The sequence below is a fragment of the Monodelphis domestica genome, chromosome 3, assembly GCF_027887165.1.
Source record: "Monodelphis domestica isolate mMonDom1 chromosome 3, mMonDom1.pri, whole genome shotgun sequence".
Lineage (NCBI taxonomy): Eukaryota > Metazoa > Chordata > Mammalia > Didelphimorphia > Didelphidae > Monodelphis > Monodelphis domestica.
The window spans coordinates 5,803,221-5,822,136 of record NC_077229.1 but is presented as its reverse complement, the minus strand read 5'-3'; the positions used below and the strand labels follow the sequence as shown (position 1 = coordinate 5,822,136).

Below are 18,916 nucleotides of genomic sequence, written 5' to 3'. Positions count from 1 at the left end.
CTTTCAGCACAATAGTATTCCATCACCAACAGATATCAATATTTGTTTAGCCATTCCCTAATCGAGGGACACCCCCTCATTTTCTAAATTTTTGCTACCACAATGAGCGTAGCTATAAATATTTTTGTACAGTTCTTTTTTCCTTATTATCTGTTTGAGGTATAAACCCAGCTGTGGGATCAAAGGGCAGGTAGACTTTTAAAGCCCTTTGGACATAGTTCCAAATTGCCATCCAGAATGGCTGGTTCATTTCACAACTCCACCAGCAATGGATTAATGTCCCAATTTTGCCACACCCCCTTCAGCATTCATTACTTTCCAATACTGTCATGTTAGCCAATCTGCTAGGCGTGAAGTGGTACATCAGAATTGTTTTGATTTGCATTTCTCTAATTATAGAGATTTAGAACACTTTTCATGTGGTTATTAATAGTTTTGATTTCTTTATCTGAAAATTGCCTATTCCTATTCCTTGCCCATTTATCAATTTGGGAATGGCTTGATTTTTTGTACAATTAATTTAGTTTCTTATAAATTCTGCTGTTCTCCTTATGATCCACTCCACCTCCTTCCCCCAATGGGACTTCAAAGCACCCTTGTAGGACCCCAGATAACAGCAGGGTGTTGCTGACCAACCCCCTGTTCATATCACTCCTCTGTGTGCAGTTTAACTTCCATCTCCCTCCTTATCCCTCAATACTCACACTTTCTGACATTTAAGTTGTTTTCCTCTGGACAGTCACCTCACTCTTACCCATATTTGTTCTGTGACTCAAGTCATTTAAAAAAGCACATTGTAGGGGGCAACTGGGTAGCTCAGTGGATTGAGAGCCAGGTCTACAGATGGGAGGTCCTAGGTTCAAATCTGACCTCAGACACTTTCCAGCTGTGTGACCCTGTGCAAGTCACTTAACCCCCATTGCCTAGCCTTTACCAGTATTCTGCCTTGGAACCAATACATAGTATTGATTCCACGACAGAAGTTAAGGGTTTTTTAAAAAGATAAAAAAGCACATTTTAAGGTTGCTTTGCCATTCTCAGGGCAGGTCCAGCTTTTGCTTCTGCTCTGCTGCCTATTTGGCTTCAACTCTCTAATATTTAATTACAAGAAATCCTTTCTAAAGACCAGACCCAGCCCAAAGGGGAAGAGGTTGCCTTGGCAGGTAGAGTGTTCCCTTCAATGTCCATCTTTGAGAAAAAGCTGCATGCGTATAAACAGAGCATTTACACACAATATTCAAGTCTAATTAGGGGCTGGACTAGATGACTTCTGAGATTAGTTTCAGGAATGTAAATATGTAACACTGGTTTCAGTTTTCACCTGAAGCTATCCAAAACAGAGGAGAAACAATTTTAGGGGTAAGAAAGGAAAGTCTGAGCTTCCCATCAAATAATTCAAAGACTTTTTATCTTTCTTTCTTTCTTTTTTTTAATTGAAAAGCAGGCACAAGTAGAACCCTGGGCAGAGATCAGCACTTTTGCTTTTTTAATCATTGATAAACGCTCGAAATCCTGTACATCTGGCTTAGAATAAAGTCATTCTCTTAATGACAGATTCAGAGTTAACAAAGAAAATGGTCCTTACCCACAGAGAATAGATTCTGCACATTCTCCAGCAAGACCTCCAGGTACAGTTCTTTCTGAGAATGGTCCAATAGACACCACTCTTCCTGGGTGAAGTCCACAGCCACATCCTTGAATGCTATTGTTCCCTAAACCAGTAAAAGGCACAAGATTTAGAGCTCAGAATTCATCTGGTACAACCCTCATCCACTCACTGAAGGAAACTGAAGCACACAAGGGAATTCACCTAAACTTCTAACCTTCAAGACTGACAGTCAGAACTGCAGACCGGTCATTCAGAGCCCAATGGAATATTGACAAAAGCATTTTGTGTCCCAACTGAGAATCATGTCATGAAGAGTAAAACCTGGAGAAGTGTGTTGTTACTCTGAAATGTTTTTCCCTCTTGGAATGAGAGAGATGGGAAGTGCTCTATGAATGCAGTATGAGATTCTGTGGAGGAGAAAAAGAGAAGGTGATCTGAAACTCCTCCTCATCACAAGAGTCAAGAGTTGATCTGGTAAGGATATTTTTTTGAAGGGTTTCTGAGAAGATAGCATGTACTGTGTATTCTAGGAGGAAAATATTACCAGTGATCAATGAGGAGAATTAGAATGTGATTTTGTTGTTTTGAAGCAACATCTTAAATATAAATTATGTTAAACTTAACAAATTTCCAGATTCTAAATTTCAAATCAGGATTCTATATTTGCAAATTGTCCATCAGATTTCATAAGATGCCCTCTGTATTGCTGTTATTATACAAGTTTCAATAATGTCGTGTCATGTAAGGATCGTAGTTTGGGTAAATATTAAGTATAAAATTAAACTGGCTAAATGATTCTTTTAAAGGATTCTGCTTCTAAATTTTTTTGGTACCAATTATTTTAACTTATGGATTCACTGGTATAACTGGAGCTACCTAGTTTGATACTGACCTCAGAGATCAAATTTTGATATTTATTGCTTCAAAACACAAGAATTGCTTCATCCCCCCCCCCCCACTTGCTTAAGTTTATTTAGTCAATTTCAAACATTATTCCTTGGTTACAAAAATCACATTATTTCCTCCCTCCCCTCCACCCACTCTTAGGGCAGCCAATACCCAATTTCATTGGATATTACTTGTGTCCTTGATCGGAAGCTATTTCTATGTTGTTGTTTACATTAGGATGTTTATTTATAGTCTACCTCCCCAACCATATCCTTTAGACCTATGTATTCAAGCAGTTGTTTTTCTTTGGTGTTTTTACTCCCACAGTGTTTCCTTTGGATTTGGATAGAACAACCCCCAGGTTGTTCAGTTGTTCAGGATCTCTGCACTTGTCACTAATGGAGAAGTCCATTACTTTCGATTGTACCACAGTGTATTAGTCTTTGTGTACAATGTTTTCCTGGTTCTGCTCCTTTCACTCTACATCACTTCCTGGAGGTCGTTCCAGTCTCCATGGAATTCCTCCACTTTATTATTCCTTTTTGCACAATAGTATTCCATCACCAACATATACCACAATTTGTTCAGCCATTCCCCACTTGATGGGCATCCCCTCCTTTTCCAATTTTTGGCCACCACAAAGAGCGCAGCTATGAATATTCTTGTACAAGTCTTTTTCCTTATTATCTCTTTGAGGTACAAACCCAGCAGTGCTATGGCTCGATCAAAGGGCAGACAGTCTTTTAGCTCCCTTTGGGCATAGTTCCAAATTGCCCTCCAGAATGGTTGGATCAATTCACAACTCCACCAGCAATGAATTAGTGTCCCAATTTTGCCACATCCCCTCCAGCATTCACTGCTTTCCATAGCTGTCATGTTGGCCAATCTGCTAGGTGTGAGGTGATCCCTCAGAGTTGTTTTGATTTGCATTTCTCTGATTATAAGAGATTTAGAACACTTTTTCATGTGCTTATTAATAGTTTTGATTTCTTCAACTGAAAATTGCCTATTCATGTCCCTTGCCCATTTTTCAATTGGAGAATGGCTTTATTTTTTGTACAATTGGTTTAGCTCTTTATAAATTTGAGTAATTAGACCTTTGTCAGACATTTTTGTAATGAAGATTGTTTCCCAATTTGTTGCTTCCCTTCTAATTTTGGATGCATTCGTTTTATTTGCACAAAAACTTATTTATTTGATGTAATCAAAATTTTGTGATTTTTTTCAAGCTCTTGTTTGCTTTTAAAGTCTTTCCTTTCCCAAAGACCTGACAAGTATACTATTCTGTGTTCGCCTAATTTGCTTATAATTTCCTTTTTTATATTCAGGTCATTCACCCATTCTGAGTTTATCTTGGTGTAGGGTGTGAGATATTGATCCAAACCTAATCTCTCCCATACTGTTTTCCAATTTTCCCAGCAGTTTTTATCAAAAAGTGGGTTTTGGTCCCCAAAACTGGGATCTTTGGGTTTATCATAGACTGTCCTGCTGAGGAATGGCTGAATAAATTGTGGTATATGTTGGTGATAGAATACTATTGTGCTCAAAGGAATAATAAAGTGGAGGAATTCCATGGGAACATTGTACACAAAGACTGATACAGTGTGGTACAATCAAATGTAATGGACTTCTCCATTAGAGGCAATGCAATGACCCTGAACAACTCAGAGGAACCTAGGAGAAAAACCACTATCCACATCCAGAGGAAACAATGTGGAAGTAAAAACACCAAAGAAAAACAACTGCTTGAATACATGGGTTGAAGGCATATTGTTGGGGATGTAGACTCTAAATGAACATCCTAGTGTAAACAACAACATGGAAATGGGTTCTGATCAAGGACACATGTAATACCCAATGAAATTGAGTGCTGGCTGTAGGAAGAGTGGGTGGAAGGGAAGGAGAGAAATAATGTGATTACTGTAACCAAGAAATAATGTTCTAAATTGACTAAATAAACGTATTCAAATGGAAAAAAAGATATACAGAAATGACGACCTGGACCACACAGGGTATTTTTTATGTGACTATTATAAATGGGACATGTATGATAATCTAGTAAAGGAAAGTTGGTGGAGTGTTCATATAGGTAGCAGAATAAGAAAGAAGTGAATGCTGTAATAAAAGCCAAAAGAGGACTAAAGTTTCAGAAGGAGGGGGATTCATGTGCTTGAGAAGATGGTGGAATAAAATGTTTTCAACATAGCTACCCAAAACTAATGGAAAAAGAAGGAAAAAAATAGACTGAATTAATAGAAACTAAAATTGTCTAAAGAACACAACCCCCAAACTGGCTCCTCAAGGAGATTCTTCTTTCTCCACCAAAGTAGACACTCCACTCAACTACACACACTGACTAAAACTTAACTTCCCTCTCATGAATCATCTTGAAAGAGAAGGTGAAGCAGTTTCTCTCTCCCTTCAGCAGACCTCTCACAGGTTTTGCTCCCTTCACTCCAATGGTCAAAGTGTCTCTCCATTAACAACTGTTCTTCCTTCCCCCTGTGGTTCACAGGGAAAAATCCTCAGGAAACACACTTTCTCTCAGCTCAGTATGAATCTCAAATCTCAAAGTCAACTATCTCAAAGAACAAACAAATCTTCCTTCTGTTAGAGAATGACCCAGCCACCAGCTGTCTTCAAGTGAAGTAAGAGAGACTCCCTCCACAACTTCCAGCTGCCTATCTCCTAGCCTAGGCCCCTTACAGTGACCCCTTCCAGATATCTGTTCTTTTTCTTTCTTTCTTTTTTTTTTTAAAAAACCCTTACCTTCCGTCTTGGAGTCAATACTGTGTATTGGCTCCAAGGCAGAAGAGTGGTAAGGGCTAGGCAATGGGGGTCAAGTGACTTGCCCAGGGTCACACAGCTGGGAAGTGTCTGAGGCCAGATTTGAACCTAGGACCTCCCATCTCTAGAACTGGCTCTCAATCCACTGAGCTACCCAGCTGCCCCCTCTCTGTTCTTTTTCTTAAAGGGGACAGCAGAACAGTAGGAAAATCCTCTCTCTGATCTAAACTCTGCTCTTACAGAAGCTCCATAAATTCCTCATCACAAGAACACCTTTTACATCCAACTACTCTGTTTACTCAATTAATGGAAATAGTCTATAAACTGTTAAAAAACTTTCTTCACTCCTCTCATAGCTACATACTTAAATGACTCTCTAAATCCTTTAGTCCCCCCTTGGAACCTGGATTAAAATCCCTCCCTAAACTGCACCAGAATCATTTCTCTATTGAGCTCTACCATTCCCTTTACCCCCCCCAAAGGATCACTCTGATGCCTAATCAATAAGCTAATCAAGGGTGCTGAGCCAGAACCTCTGCAGGCTACTCGGGGCCACCAACAGCCACAGCATCCCTGCTCAGCTCAGCCTAAGTGGCTGCTGCTGTCCCACAGCATCTGCTGCCCATTGAGGGGAGCCCAACATCCTCCACACTGTCTGTGCCCTGGAAGAGGGCTGGCCAGGGTTCAATTCATTCCCGTAAAGCTGATACTCCTGTATTTATCTGATATTTGTGACCCGACCCAGGGCAGCTTCCTCATCCTCCCGGAGCCTCCTGTTGTGAACGTTTTCACTGTCCCGGCAGCTTTCTGTCCTCCCTAACCAGCTTCTGTGAGGGCTCCTGAAGTCAGTGAAAGCACCCAAAATATCCTCTTATGAGCATTCTGATAACTAGAGATGTTGCACTGGGGGGTGGATGAAGGAATGGCAGAGCCTGGGCCTGTCTGGTGGAACTTGGGCGGCTCATCCAGGCAGGGGCTACCGAGGCCAGGAAATCCCAGAACACAGTGGATGGGGGGCAGCCAGGGCTGAACCTGGAGCTTCCCCTGGGCACGAGCAGTGACAGTGCCCCTGGAGGCCTGGCAGAGACACAGCTCTGAGTTCTAGAGGATTCCACCCTGGCCTGGGAGGGGCTGCACTCACCTGGGAGGGGGACATCCCTCTGGCTTCGGGCTCTTTGCTGGGGCCACCCTGAGGTCCTTCAGGGGTGGCAGACCCGAGGGGGGGGAGACTTCCTGTGTGTGTGCCTGGGGAGGAGGAGAGAGGGGGAGGGCTCAGAGGGGCTCCCAGGCCTTCCTTGGCCTCACGGCAGCCTCTCCCCCACAGGGGGGCACAGGGAGCCTCAGGCTGGGAAGGGCCTTGGACTGCCCAGGAAGAAGCCTCCCCTCCCCCTCTGCCGCCATCTCTGGCTTCATTCCACTCAGAAACGGCACTGGGTGTGCTGGGGGAGGGGTTACTGGGGAATGGGGGGGCCTGGAGGGGAGACGGGCATCAGGTGCGGGAGAGGGAGAGCGTGCTGGCATTTCCTCAGTGCCCAGGATCGGGCTCTTTTCCTGGCATGTGGCCGCAGGAACCACCGACCCCCGCTGGCACCTGACCAGCTTCATGTTGGCAGCTTCTCCCCTCAGCGAGTTCGGAGGAGGACGTACTCCTGGGTGAGGGGCCCGGGCCAGCCCCTCCCCCATCCTGTACCTGCACCGCCACCCCTCCCCCAGCTGCCTCAAGGCTCCGGGGCTGGCGACCCCTTCTCTCTCCTCCCAGGGAGGGACAAAGCCCTGCCCGGGCTCCGGACTGAGTCGGGCACTTCTGCGTTTGTCCCTTTTCCGGGGTCCTTTAAAATGACGGACAGACGCGAAGGCAGCCCCTCCCCCAGCACAAGCATTTACCCAGGGCGCGGGGCTCCCGTCCAGCCTCTCCTGTCACGTGCGCACTCGCCCCGCCCCCCCCCCCCCGCGTCTCTTCACCCCCCCCCAAAGACTTCCGAACAGAAAGTCTCAGCTTCTAGAGCAGGGCGAGTAGGGAGCCCCGGCCCACCCCCGGCCAATGGCTCGCTCCGCTCCCCCTCTGACCCAAGCAAAGGTATAACAAGATCACCCGAGACTTTTCCAAGAGCTGAGACGGTAAATGAGGTTCCCAGCATGCCCCGCGGCTGCCACAGTGGGGAGGAGCCAAGACTAGGGAGAAGTCAGGGAACCGGCATTCTGGGAAATGGAGTCCTCCACAGGGAAGGCCAAAACTTGCATGACGGCATGACAGGGGCATTCTGGGAAATGGAGTCCTCCTGACTGGTCTCCTGGGTGGTGGGGGAGGGGTCTAAAGGAATTGTTCCCCACCCTGGGGGGCTGCAGCTTTCTCCCCCTCCCCCCACATCCTATTCCTGCCCTGCCAGCTGCTTCTTCCTTAGACTGGATTGTTATTCCCCTGAGGGTCCCCCACTTAGTCTGAAACTGCCAGCCTGGGATTCCTTTCAGGGTAGATTCCCAGGGGAACAGGGAGCACGTATAAATTTTGGTGTCTCCATCCTACAAGCTAGCCCTGAAACTTGGGGTTCATCAGATCCCACCAGGCCCCAAGTTTGGGATTCCTAGATTCCATGTTGACACCTGTCACCCCCCTCATCATCCCTTCCACTGTAAGTTTTCCTTCCCAGGCCTCTTTATTTGAGTTAATTGACTCCATGTTACTTCTCTCTTCCCTTTCTCTCAGTGCTGGACTGTTTTTCACCTTCTTATTTTTTATATCTTCCTGAACAGTTTAGTGCCACACCCTCTGTCTATGTATACTTCTTCTAACTACTGTGCAAAGAAGACCAATTTTAAGAGTTACAAATATCCTCTTTCCACTAAGCATATAGAAATTTGAGCTTCCTGAGTCTTGTAGATTTTCTCTTTCTTATTTACCTTTTTATGCTTCTCTTGAACTTGGTTTGGGATATCTTTTCTGCTTTGTTCTGCTCTTTTCATTAGGAATGCTTGAACATTCCCTTTGTTATTAAATCATGGTTTTTTCCCTGAAAGAATATAGTCAGCCTTGATGTGTGGATGATTCCTGGTTGTAAACCCCTTTCCTTGCCTTCCAGAGTATCATATTTTAGACATTTAGATCCTTTAATGTAGAAGCTCCCAAATCATGTTTAATCAACACTGGGTCTCCATGATATAGCAATCGTTTCTTTCTGGCATAGTGCAGTACTTTCTCCTTAGCATGGCATTGCTTCAATTTGACTATAGAATTCCTGGAAGTTGTCATTTAGGGATTTATTGCAAGAGGTTATCTGTGGAATCTTTCCATTTCTCTTTTAACCTAGGATTCAAAGAATATCAAGGCAGTTTTCTACAATAAGTTCTTGTAATGACATCTAGGCTTTTTTAAATATAGTCTAATGAATCTTAGATTATCTTTCCTGGACCTATTTTCCAGGTGAATTGCTTTTCAGTCAGATATTTCATAGTTTCTTCTTTTTTAATTCTTTTGATTTTGTTTCATTGTTACTCAATAGCTCATGAATTCATTAGCTCCTATAATGCCCCATTATAATTTTCAAGGAATAATTTTCTTCTGTAAAGATTAAAATTTAGGGAAACTGAGGCAGGTAGAAATTAGTTTCTCTCTGCAAGGAGTATTATATTTTTTTGAGGTTTATTAAAGGTTGAGGATTAAAGAAAATACAAGCAAGAGAAGCACATGCTAGGTGGGCCATGAGGCCCACCCAAATTTCACTCACATCATGAGACGCATCTGTTTGCCAGCAGAGCCAGGAAGAGAAGACAGCCCACCGTGGGCAGAGACCCTCTAAATAATCATTTTGCTCTAGGCCCATTTGAGAATTCAGTGAGATTACAAAGCACTCTGGGAGCTAGCAAGGACTCCTGGGGAATGGAGTCCAGAGTTCAAATCTCAATTTTACACTTCTATGACCTTTTGATTCTCGTTTTTCCATTTGGCCCATTTTACTTTTCCTGGAACTGTTTTCTTCATTGGATTTTTGCACTCCTTTGGCTACTTGACCAATTTTCCTTTCTCAGGTTCAATTTTCTTTTTGCATTACGTTCACTTATCTTCCCATTTTCATTTCACTTCTCTCATTTGATTTTTTAATTCCTTTTTAAACTCTTCCAGCACCTGAGAGCAATTCCCATTATTATTTGAAATTTTGTATGTGGAGGCTTTTGTATCCCAATCCCCATCTCAGTCTGAGCCTTGTTCTTGTGTGTTTTTAACAAACTGCATGCCAGGGAACTACATCCCCCAGCATTCCCTGCACCTTTAGCAGATGAACTATATATGCTGGGGGACTTCACTGCACCTCTCAGTGTTACAACCCCCTTACATCCTGGTGTGGGATTGGTCTATAAAGGGATCAATCCCACTAGAGAGGGACTTTTGATTGGACTTTGATCGGTGGACCAGGAGGCTCTGGGCTTTTCCTTTGCTAATTCAACTAAAACCCTTTTCTTTCTCACTCCAATTAAAGTCTATTAAGTTCAAAAGGAAAAAGAGTATTTTTTAAATTACATTCTTCTTTGCCTCTGTCAACATGGAATTTAGGAATCCCAAGCTTGTGGCCTAGTGGGATCTGATGAACCCCAATTTTAGATTTAGCTTGTAGATTGGAGACCCCAAAAGCTTATCCTTGTTCCCTGTTCCCATGAGAATCTACCCTGAAGGGACATGATGACCATGGTTGGGTGAGATAAGCATATGCTAAGGACATTCTTTGTTTTAGGTAGCCTCCCCTATTGTATTAAAACCTTTCTCAGGAAGGTCAGACCTGGGCATGAACCATCCTTTAGTAACCATTGTAAGCATCCCCCTTCTCTTGCACCCTAGCTTCTAGCTTGATTGTATCTTGTCAGTGTAGTTTGAACACTCCCATTTTCCTTGTAGCCATAGTGATGTCAATCATCTTTCCCTGCCCCTCGTTTTCCCAAAGGGTATAGAGGTTCCCCAAGTTCTTTTTTTCCTCAGAGTTGTCATCTAGCTTTGTGGTGCTCCCAGGGATAACATCCCCAGAGTCCAGGGTTTGCATCCCGAAAAGGTTGTGGCGCTGACTCTGAGGAAAGGGCCAAATTGGACTCATCCCTCTCCTGATTAAAAACTTGTTTTTTGTTTTTTGTTTTCTGACTATTTAATAGTTCTGTGTTATTTCCAAGTTAACAGTTCCTTAGACACTTTCTCTGGGTAGATGTTTGTTTTACTGTTTGCTCATTTTTCCAAACTTTTCCCCCCTACTTTGCCTTCTATTTCTCTTTTCAGGTAAAGGGGGCATTCTCTTACACTTCTCTTTGATTGCCCAGGGAGCCACCCCCCAGACCAGGCTCGCCTACAACTGGAGATTGAGTCTACCGGAAAAGAAGCCTGTACCCTGATGCTCTGCAGCCAGATGGGAAGGACTTCACCAAGTCTCAGAAGGCTCCAAACATGGCCAAGTGCCCTCTTTCCCTCTCTTACATTGTCCATCCAATGTCCCTCAGCACATGTCCACAGGCCAGCTAGAGAACTTGGCCTTGCTCAGTTTTCTTTGGGCACCGTCTCCTCCTCCAGGGTTCCTTTGGCTCCCCTGGACACGAGGTCCCTTCTGTAGAATTTAAAAATTAATATTCAATACTCCAAGTATTATATTTAATACTATTTATGAATATTTAACTGAAAGCAAAAGGAAACAAAAGCTAGAGGAAAAGGGGGAGCTCACCCAGCCTTTTGGGCAAGTCATCTGCCCTCAGTGTGCCTCAGTTTCCCCAGGTGAAAAGAAAGCAGACTTGGGGAGGGGCAGAAGGCTGCAGCCCCCCAGAGTGGGGAACAATTCCTTTATACCCCTCCCCCACAACCCCGGAGCCCAGACAGGAGGACTCTATTTGCCTAGGGTAAAGCAGTGAAATATACAAAATCAAAGAATTAAAGAATTCCAAAACATTTCCAACACTAATAAAAAATGTAGACACAACTTCAAGTTTATTTTAAAAGTCAACAAAGCTAGACTTTGGTGTTAAGGTTCAATAAGAAATCAATGCAAGGCAATAAATTTTGAAATGATGAACTACCAGAGTACCAAATTACTTAATTTTGCATATCCATTACTTTATTTTGTTAGATTTCATCTAATTTTATGAATTTTTATTTTAATTATGTGTTAGTATTTCATTTTTACCTTGTTTTTAAATTGTCTGCATGTTTACTGTAAGCCAGCAGGTGGTGGTGCACTGGCTTGTGGGATCCTAAGGAAGGAAGCAGGCTATCCCAAAAAAAGGGGTGGTACTGGGGAGAAAAGCCTATACTGGAGATGCCAGGGTGGCAGGCAAGCAGTGGTTTCATGGTTGCCCCTTGTGTCCTGAGGCCTCAGAAAAAAGAGAAAAAGAGGAGAGATATGTCACTTTCCTGGTTGATACATTTAGCTTGCTATTCTGTCTCTGCCATTAGGGACCCATAGGCATGCTCACAGGAAACTCCAGCAAGCAACAAAACCATAGGAGAAGAGAGAAAAATCTGCTCTTGCCTCAGTTTATCAAACTTTTCCCCCTCCCATTAACTCTTACATATCAACTATCAGGAGGCACATGTGGCTTTCAATTTCATTTGGGCCTCTCAGAGGGGCACCCCAGGGGGCAGTGCAAGGGAAATCCACCTTGACCCCTGTCTCCTGATTTTTTTTTAAACCTTACCTTCCATCTTGGAGTCAATACTGTGTATTGCCTCCAAGGAAGAAGAGTGGTAAGGACTAGGCAAAAGGGGTCAAGTGACTTGCCCGGGGTCACACAGCTGGGAAGTGTCTGAGGTCAGATTTGAACCTAGGACCTCCCATCTCTAGACCTGACTCTCAATCCACTGAGCCACCCAGCTTCCCCCAGTCTCCTGATTTCTTGACTCTATTGCTTTTTTCCTGCTGCCATTCTATGTTCATGACCCAATTCATTCCATGATGCCCATCACATATTCTGAATCTGAATTTTTAAAAAGACAAGGTTTTAGCCACATAAAGAAAACAGTGAATTGAAAGTATATATTTATGTAGATAAAAAGATGCTGGCAAGGGAAATTTCTCTCCTCTTCATAACGAGAGTTTAGTATCTCCCCTCTGACAGTCACCAGACTTTCACAACTTTTCCATAGGAAGTTGCCAATCAAAGATCACTAATACTAATTAATACATACTGGAGAATGAAGCATGATTTTATTCTATACAATAAGGTTTCTCTCCCGACTGGATTGTCTGATCTCTGGAAAGAGATTCCTTCCATGTAAAAGTCTTTCTATGTTTACATTTATGACATTTGTCTCTAGTGTGGATTGTCTGATGTCCGGCAAAATTGTTCCTTAGTGTGAAAGCCTTTACACACTGTTTGACATTCATAAGGTTTCTCTCCAGCGTGGATGCTCTGATGCTTAGCAAGAGATCCACTACATGTAAAAGCTTTTCCACAGTGTTTACATTCATAAAATTTCTCTCCAGAGTGGTTTCTTTTATGTTTAACAAGATAGCCTCTCCATGTAAAATCCTTTCCACAGCTTACATTTATAAAGTTTATAAGATTTCTCTCCAGTGTGTATGCTCTGATGCTTAGTCAGAGAGGTCTTCCGGGTGAAAGTCTTTCCACAGTGTTGACATTCATCAGGTTTCTCTCTAGTGTGGATGCTCTGATGTGCAATAAGGTTGCACCTCTGTGAAAAAGCCTTACCACAGTGTTAATATTTATAAGGTTTCTCACCAGTGTGGATGCTCTGATGTGCAATAAGAGGGCCCCTCTGTGTGAAAGACTTTCCACAATGTTTACATTCATAAGGTTTCTCTCCAGTGTGGATTCTCTGATGCATAGCAAGGCTGCCCCTCTGTGTGAAAGCCTTTCCACAATGTTTACATTCATAAGGTTTCTCTCCAGTGTGGATTCTCTGATGTGTAGCAAGGCTGCTCCTCTGTGTAAAAGCCTTTCCACAGTGTTGACATTCATAAGGTTTCTCTCCAGTGTGGATGCTCTGATGTGCAATAAGATGGTCCCTCTGTGTAAAAGCCTTTCCACAGTGTTGACAATCATAAGGTTTCTCTCCAGTGTGGATTCTCTGATGTGTAGCAAGACTGCTCCTCTGTGTGAAAGCCTTTCCACAATGTTTACATTGATAAGGTTTCTCTCCAGTGTGGATTCTCTGGTGTGTATCAAGACTGCTCCGCTGTGTAAAAGCCTTTCCACAGTGTTTACATTCATAAGGCTTGCCTCCAGTATGGATGCTCTGATGTGCAATAAGATGGCCCCTCTGTGTGAAAGCCTTTCTACAATGTTTACATTCATAAGGTTTCTCTCCAGTGTGGATTCTCTCATGTTGAACAAGAGAGCCCCTCTGTGTGAAAGTCTTTCCACAATGTTTACATTGATACGGTTTCTCTCTAGTGTGGATTCTCTGATATGCAGCAAGCTTGGATTTCTGACTGAAAGGTCTCCCACTTTTATTATTCAGAGAAACCATCTTGAAAGGTTTATTTTTTGGATGTCTAATGGAGTCTAAACTCCAGCCAAAGGCCATTCCTCCTACGTTACCTTGATACATGGGAATTTCAGGTTTCTCAGGTGACTGAACAAATCCCACTTCTTTAGGAAAGCATTTCCTAGATTTGCTATCCTGACAACACTCATTTCCTAAGGTCAATTTCATGTACTGAGTTAGAACTGAATATTGGCTGAATTTCTCTGCAGTTTTGTCAATTTCACAGTGACTCTTTGGATTTTTAGTTACTTTCATAGTAGAATCACAGATTTCTCTCAAAATGAAGTCATGAGGACCCTCATTCATGCATCTTTGGGGGCCAGATCCTTCCACAAAAAGGCTTAGCTTTGTACATTTCACCTTCACTTCAAAACCTACCACTGAAAAAAACAAATAATGATATAAACACAGAAGGAAGGAGGACACACACACAGACGCAAAGAAATATAAGTGCTTTCCTCTGATGGCAGAAAGTAAACTAATTTTTATTCTATTTCCTCAGGCAAAAAGGAGTTTTCAAAATGAAACAAGTAGCACCAGTCTTCGGATACACCATTTGGTCATATATGCAAGATGGATAATTTTTTTTTTAAACCCTTACCTTCCATCTTGGACTCAATACTGTGTATTAGCTCCAAGGCAAATGAGTGGTAAGGGCTAGGCAATGGGGGTCAAGTGACTTGCCCAGGGTCAAACAGCTGGGAAGTGTCTGAGGCCAGATTTTAACTTAGGACCTCCATCTCTAGGCCTGGTTCTCAATCCACTGAGCTACCCAGCTGCCCCCAAGATTGATAATTTTAGAAAGATGTTCACATACAATAACAATGAAAACTCAAAATGGATATAAGACACAGGCATGTCCAATATTCTCATCATACTTTGGAATTTATATAATGAGAAAAGAATGGAGGAATGACCTGACCAACTTTCTTGCAGCTAGCCTATAACTCAATCCCTGTGTTTGAGCATGCTTCACTGGACGTATTGGACAACTTTTCTCCATTGCCTTTTCTTTTATAAAAAGTCATTTCTGTCTTATTCTTAAATTTTGTGAATCTCAGGTTAGCTACCAGATATTCTGTTCTCATCATTTTGGATACACTATCACATGGTTATTCTTGGAAAATTTTGTAGGCTAAAAAGAAAAACTTCATTTTAACTCACATGCAACCATTTTCAAAATGGAATAGAAGTTTTCTTTTCTCTATAGATAAAAAGAATGTATGCCTTCAAGTGCAAACATACTAAATATTCATCTTATTTTAAAATCTAACAAAAATTATGTCTCATGCTCTATACTGAATTTTAACATCCATTTCTCAAGAAATGAACAGCATGCTTCAGAATTGTTATGTAGGCCCCAAAGTGTAACACTCCCATCACCACAACAGATAAAATGCCTTTAGGATAAAAGCCCTTATATACCTGATTTCAACTCACTCACCTGGAGAAGAGCTCCTTGGACCCTTTTGCTCTAGCAGCCATGGTGCTTTCCCTTGCTGAAAACAGGAGATTAAATGTTCTCTGGTTACTGGAAGCCCTGGGCATAAGAATGAAGGAAGGGATCAGGAGAGAAAAATAAAAAATATGGTCCTCTTAAAGGAAAGGGTAAGGCCTTCAGAATGGTTCCTGTTATATTCACTGTTTGGGAAATCTGCAGGAGGGCAGAGAACTTGGATACCATCTGTAATGAGAAAATTCCATCTTTATTTTACCTCTTTTACCTCTACTAAAAGAAGGAAAGGCAGAGTTAACAACCTCCATTATGTAGAAATTAGAGGCAGCTGGAAATGAAGGGGTAAGTGATCAGAACTTGGGAGTTAGAAAAGCAAATTTAACCCAGCCTCAAAGATATGGTACATGGGTACCCCAGGGCTAGTAATTTTACCTCAGTTTGCCTCAACTATAAATTCAAGACAAGAAGACTATCAAACTCACAGAGATGTGAAATAAATTATAATTATGAACTCATTTACCCAGTAGAGGACAAAGAGCAGGTATTTTGAAATGCTTATTCCCTTCCTTTCCGTTCCTATCATCTGAAATCTGAGGGAAGTATGAAAGAGGAATAAGAATAAACCCGTGAGACTAGGCAGAATGAGGGGCTCTGGGCTAGTTTTATATTTAAAAAAAATTTTTTTAAAGAATCCCCTTATCTTACTCTCTATATATCTACTTGTGTATGTCCAATATGTTTCTTGTAAAAAAAATCTCATAGGATTCATATTTTTAATGTACTCTGCTATCTACTTCTGGTTTATAGGTGAGTCCATCTCTTTTATAACTGCAGTTATGATGACCATGTCTGTATTCCCCTCTGTTTTCCTCTTTTGATCCTATATCTTCTCCTTTCACTGTCTGTCCACATGGCTCCCCTTTAATCACTCCCCCCATTTCCCCTCCCTACCACCACACTTTATATTCTCCTACTTCTCTATTGGGCCTTTTAATCACTCCCCTTATTGCACCTCCCTTATATTATTCCCCTCCCTCCACCACTTTTCTTATACTCCTTCTTCAGCTCTATAGAGTAAGATAAGATTCTATACACAAATGAGTCTGTTATTCCCCATGAGAATGTTTTACTGATTGCCTGTCACCACTCTCAATGTCCTCTCCACTATAAAAATTTTTCTTCCCAGGCCTCTTTATTTCATATAATTTATCCCATGTTACTTCTCTCTTCTTTTTTCTCTACATGGTATCCTCTTTTTCATACTTTGATTTTCTTTTTGACCTATCTTCCTTAAGACATTAATACCACACCCTCTTGTCTACCTAAACTTCTTCAAACCACTATGATAAGGAGAGCAATTTTATTAGTTACAAATAAACATTTTCTTAAGTTTCAGTTTTTCCTTGTTGCTCCTCTCAGCTATAGTTCTGGTTTGCTGCCTGAGCCTACTTTGCCCTGGGGCAACAGGCTTTATGACAGCCTTGACCTGCTCAAGTGACTTTGGGGCTTGTGCCAGGCCTTTGTATTCCAAGGGTTGGGCATAAGAGGCACTAATAATGTAGACTAAAGAAAGTTAACAGAGTCTCCATTTTAGCTTGTGCCCAGGTGCAGAAACTAGAGCAGTAGTTGGGGGATGGATTGTCAGCACTCCTCTGATAGCCCCTGAGTTGTTGGACCCTTAGGTAAAGGAATACACCGAATAAGCCTGAGTGACCTAGGTATGAACCTAGAACTGTCCTGGAGACCCTAATAGAAGAGACACCACCTTGAGTTTGTGTTCATGTATCTTATGGATACCCTTGGTTATCTGCTGCCATGTAAACATTGCTTATAACCATATGGATGTGTATGTTTGGGGTAACCACTCAGTATGATTGGTTGCTAAATATAGTAACAATTCAGTTTCCTAGAAGAATCATGCCCTACTTCAATAAAATTGCCATTGATGCCATGAGTTACTATCTCTGTCAGTGATCCTTTTCATTCAGTAGCGCTTCTTTTTTTTCCCCATGGTTACATGATTCATGTTCTTTCTTTCACTCCTCCCACATCCTCCCAAAGCCAACAAGCAGTTCCATTGGGTTTTACATGTGTTTGGTCAAGAAGTATTTCCATATTATTCATATTTGCACTAGGGTGATCATTTATAGTTTACAACCCCAATCTTATCCCTATTGATCTGATCCATGTGGTCAAGCAATTGTATTTCTTCTGTGTTTCTGCTCCCAGTTCTTTCTCTGAATATAGATAGCATTCTTTCTCATAAGTCCCTCAGAATTGTCCTGATCATTGCATTGCTGCTAGTAGAGAATTCCACTACATTTGATTCTACCACAGTGTATCTTTCTCTGTATATAAAGTTCTCCTGGTTCTGCTCCATTGTGAATTTTAAAAGTCTCCATCTTGGTCTAGCACCCAAAAATTGTGCACACCCACACTACACGGGCATGTGCTAGTCAATGACAAATCCAATGGTTGGCTCTAGCTTGGCTGGCAGTTAGTTATTTCTGATTTGTCATTGACTAGCACATGCCCGTGTAGTGTGGGTGTGCACAATTTTTGGGTGCTATACCAAGATGGAGACTTTTAAAATTCACACCTTTCACTCTGCATCAATTCCTGGAGGTCATTCCAGTTCCCATAAAATTCCTTCAGTTCATTATTCCTTTTAGCACAATAGTATTCCATCACCAACAGATACCAAAATTTGTTTAGCCATTCCCTAATGGAGGGACAAAACCTCATTTTCTAATTTTTTGCCACCACAAAGAGTGCAGCTATGAATATTTTTGTACAGGTCTTTTTCCTTATTATTTCTTTGGGATACAAATGCAGGACTGGTATGGCTGCATCAAGGGCAGGTAGTCTTTTAAAGCCCTTTGGACATAGTTCCAAATTGCCATCCAGAATGGCTGGTTCCATTCACAACTCCACCAGCAATTTATTTTTTTTTTTTAATATATTTTATTTGATCATTTCCAAGCATTATTCGTTAAAGACATAGATCATTTTCTTTTCCGCTCCCCCCACCCCCCATAGCCGACGCGTAAGTCCACTGGGCATTAGATGTTTTCTTGATTTGAACCCATTGCTTTGTTGATAGTATTTGCATTAGAGTGTTCATTTAGAGTCTATCCTCTGTCATGTCCCCTCAACCTCTGTATTCAGGCAGTTGCTTTTTCTCGGTGTTTCCACTCCCATAGTTTATCCTTTGCTTATGAATGGTGTTTTTTTCTCCTGGATCCCTGTAAGTTGTTCAGGGACATTACACCGCCACTAATGGAGAAGTCCATTACGTTCGATTATACCACAGTGTATTAGTCTCTGTGTACAATGTTCTCCTGGTTCTGCTCCTCTCGCTCTGCATCACTTCCTGGAGGTTGTTCCAGTCTCCATGGAACTTCTCCACTTTATTATTCCTTTGAGCACAATAGTATTCCATCGCCAACATATACCACAATTTGTTCAATCATTCCCCAATTGAAGCGCATCCCCTCATTTCCCAATTTTTGGCCACCACAAAGAGTGCAGCTATGAATATTCTTGTACATGTCTTTTTCCTTATTATTTCTTTGGGATACAAACGCAGGACTGGTATGGCTGCATCAAGGGCAGGTAGTCTTTTAAAGCCCTTTGGACATAGTTCCAAATTGCCATCCAGAATGGCTGGTTCCATTCACAACTCCACCAGCAATTTATTTTTTTT

General features: G+C 42.0%; 1 protein-coding gene across 11 annotated transcripts in view; it reads right to left on the bottom strand.

Annotated features, from left to right (window-relative positions):
* Window positions 1-18,916, bottom strand: part of LOC103102894 (zinc finger protein OZF-like) — a 33,064-nt gene that overhangs the window by 8,972 nt on the left and 5,176 nt on the right. For 2 of the 11 annotated variants that reach the window (XM_056820365.1, XM_056820364.1), the window contains 2 exons: window positions 15,199-15,294; window positions 11,216-11,617 (listed from right to left, as the gene is read on the bottom strand). In XM_056820365.1, the coding sequence (XP_056676343.1) occupies window positions 11,427-11,617; window positions 15,199-15,294 (287 nt within the window). In that variant the 3' untranslated portion in view covers window positions 11,216-11,426. Of the gene's footprint in view, window positions 1-1,585; window positions 1,713-6,425; window positions 6,530-6,974; window positions 10,861-11,215; window positions 14,135-15,198; window positions 15,295-18,916 lie in introns of those variants that run through there. The other 9 variants (XM_056820366.1, XM_056820363.1, XR_008917130.1 and 6 more) reach the window with 8 other exon arrangements.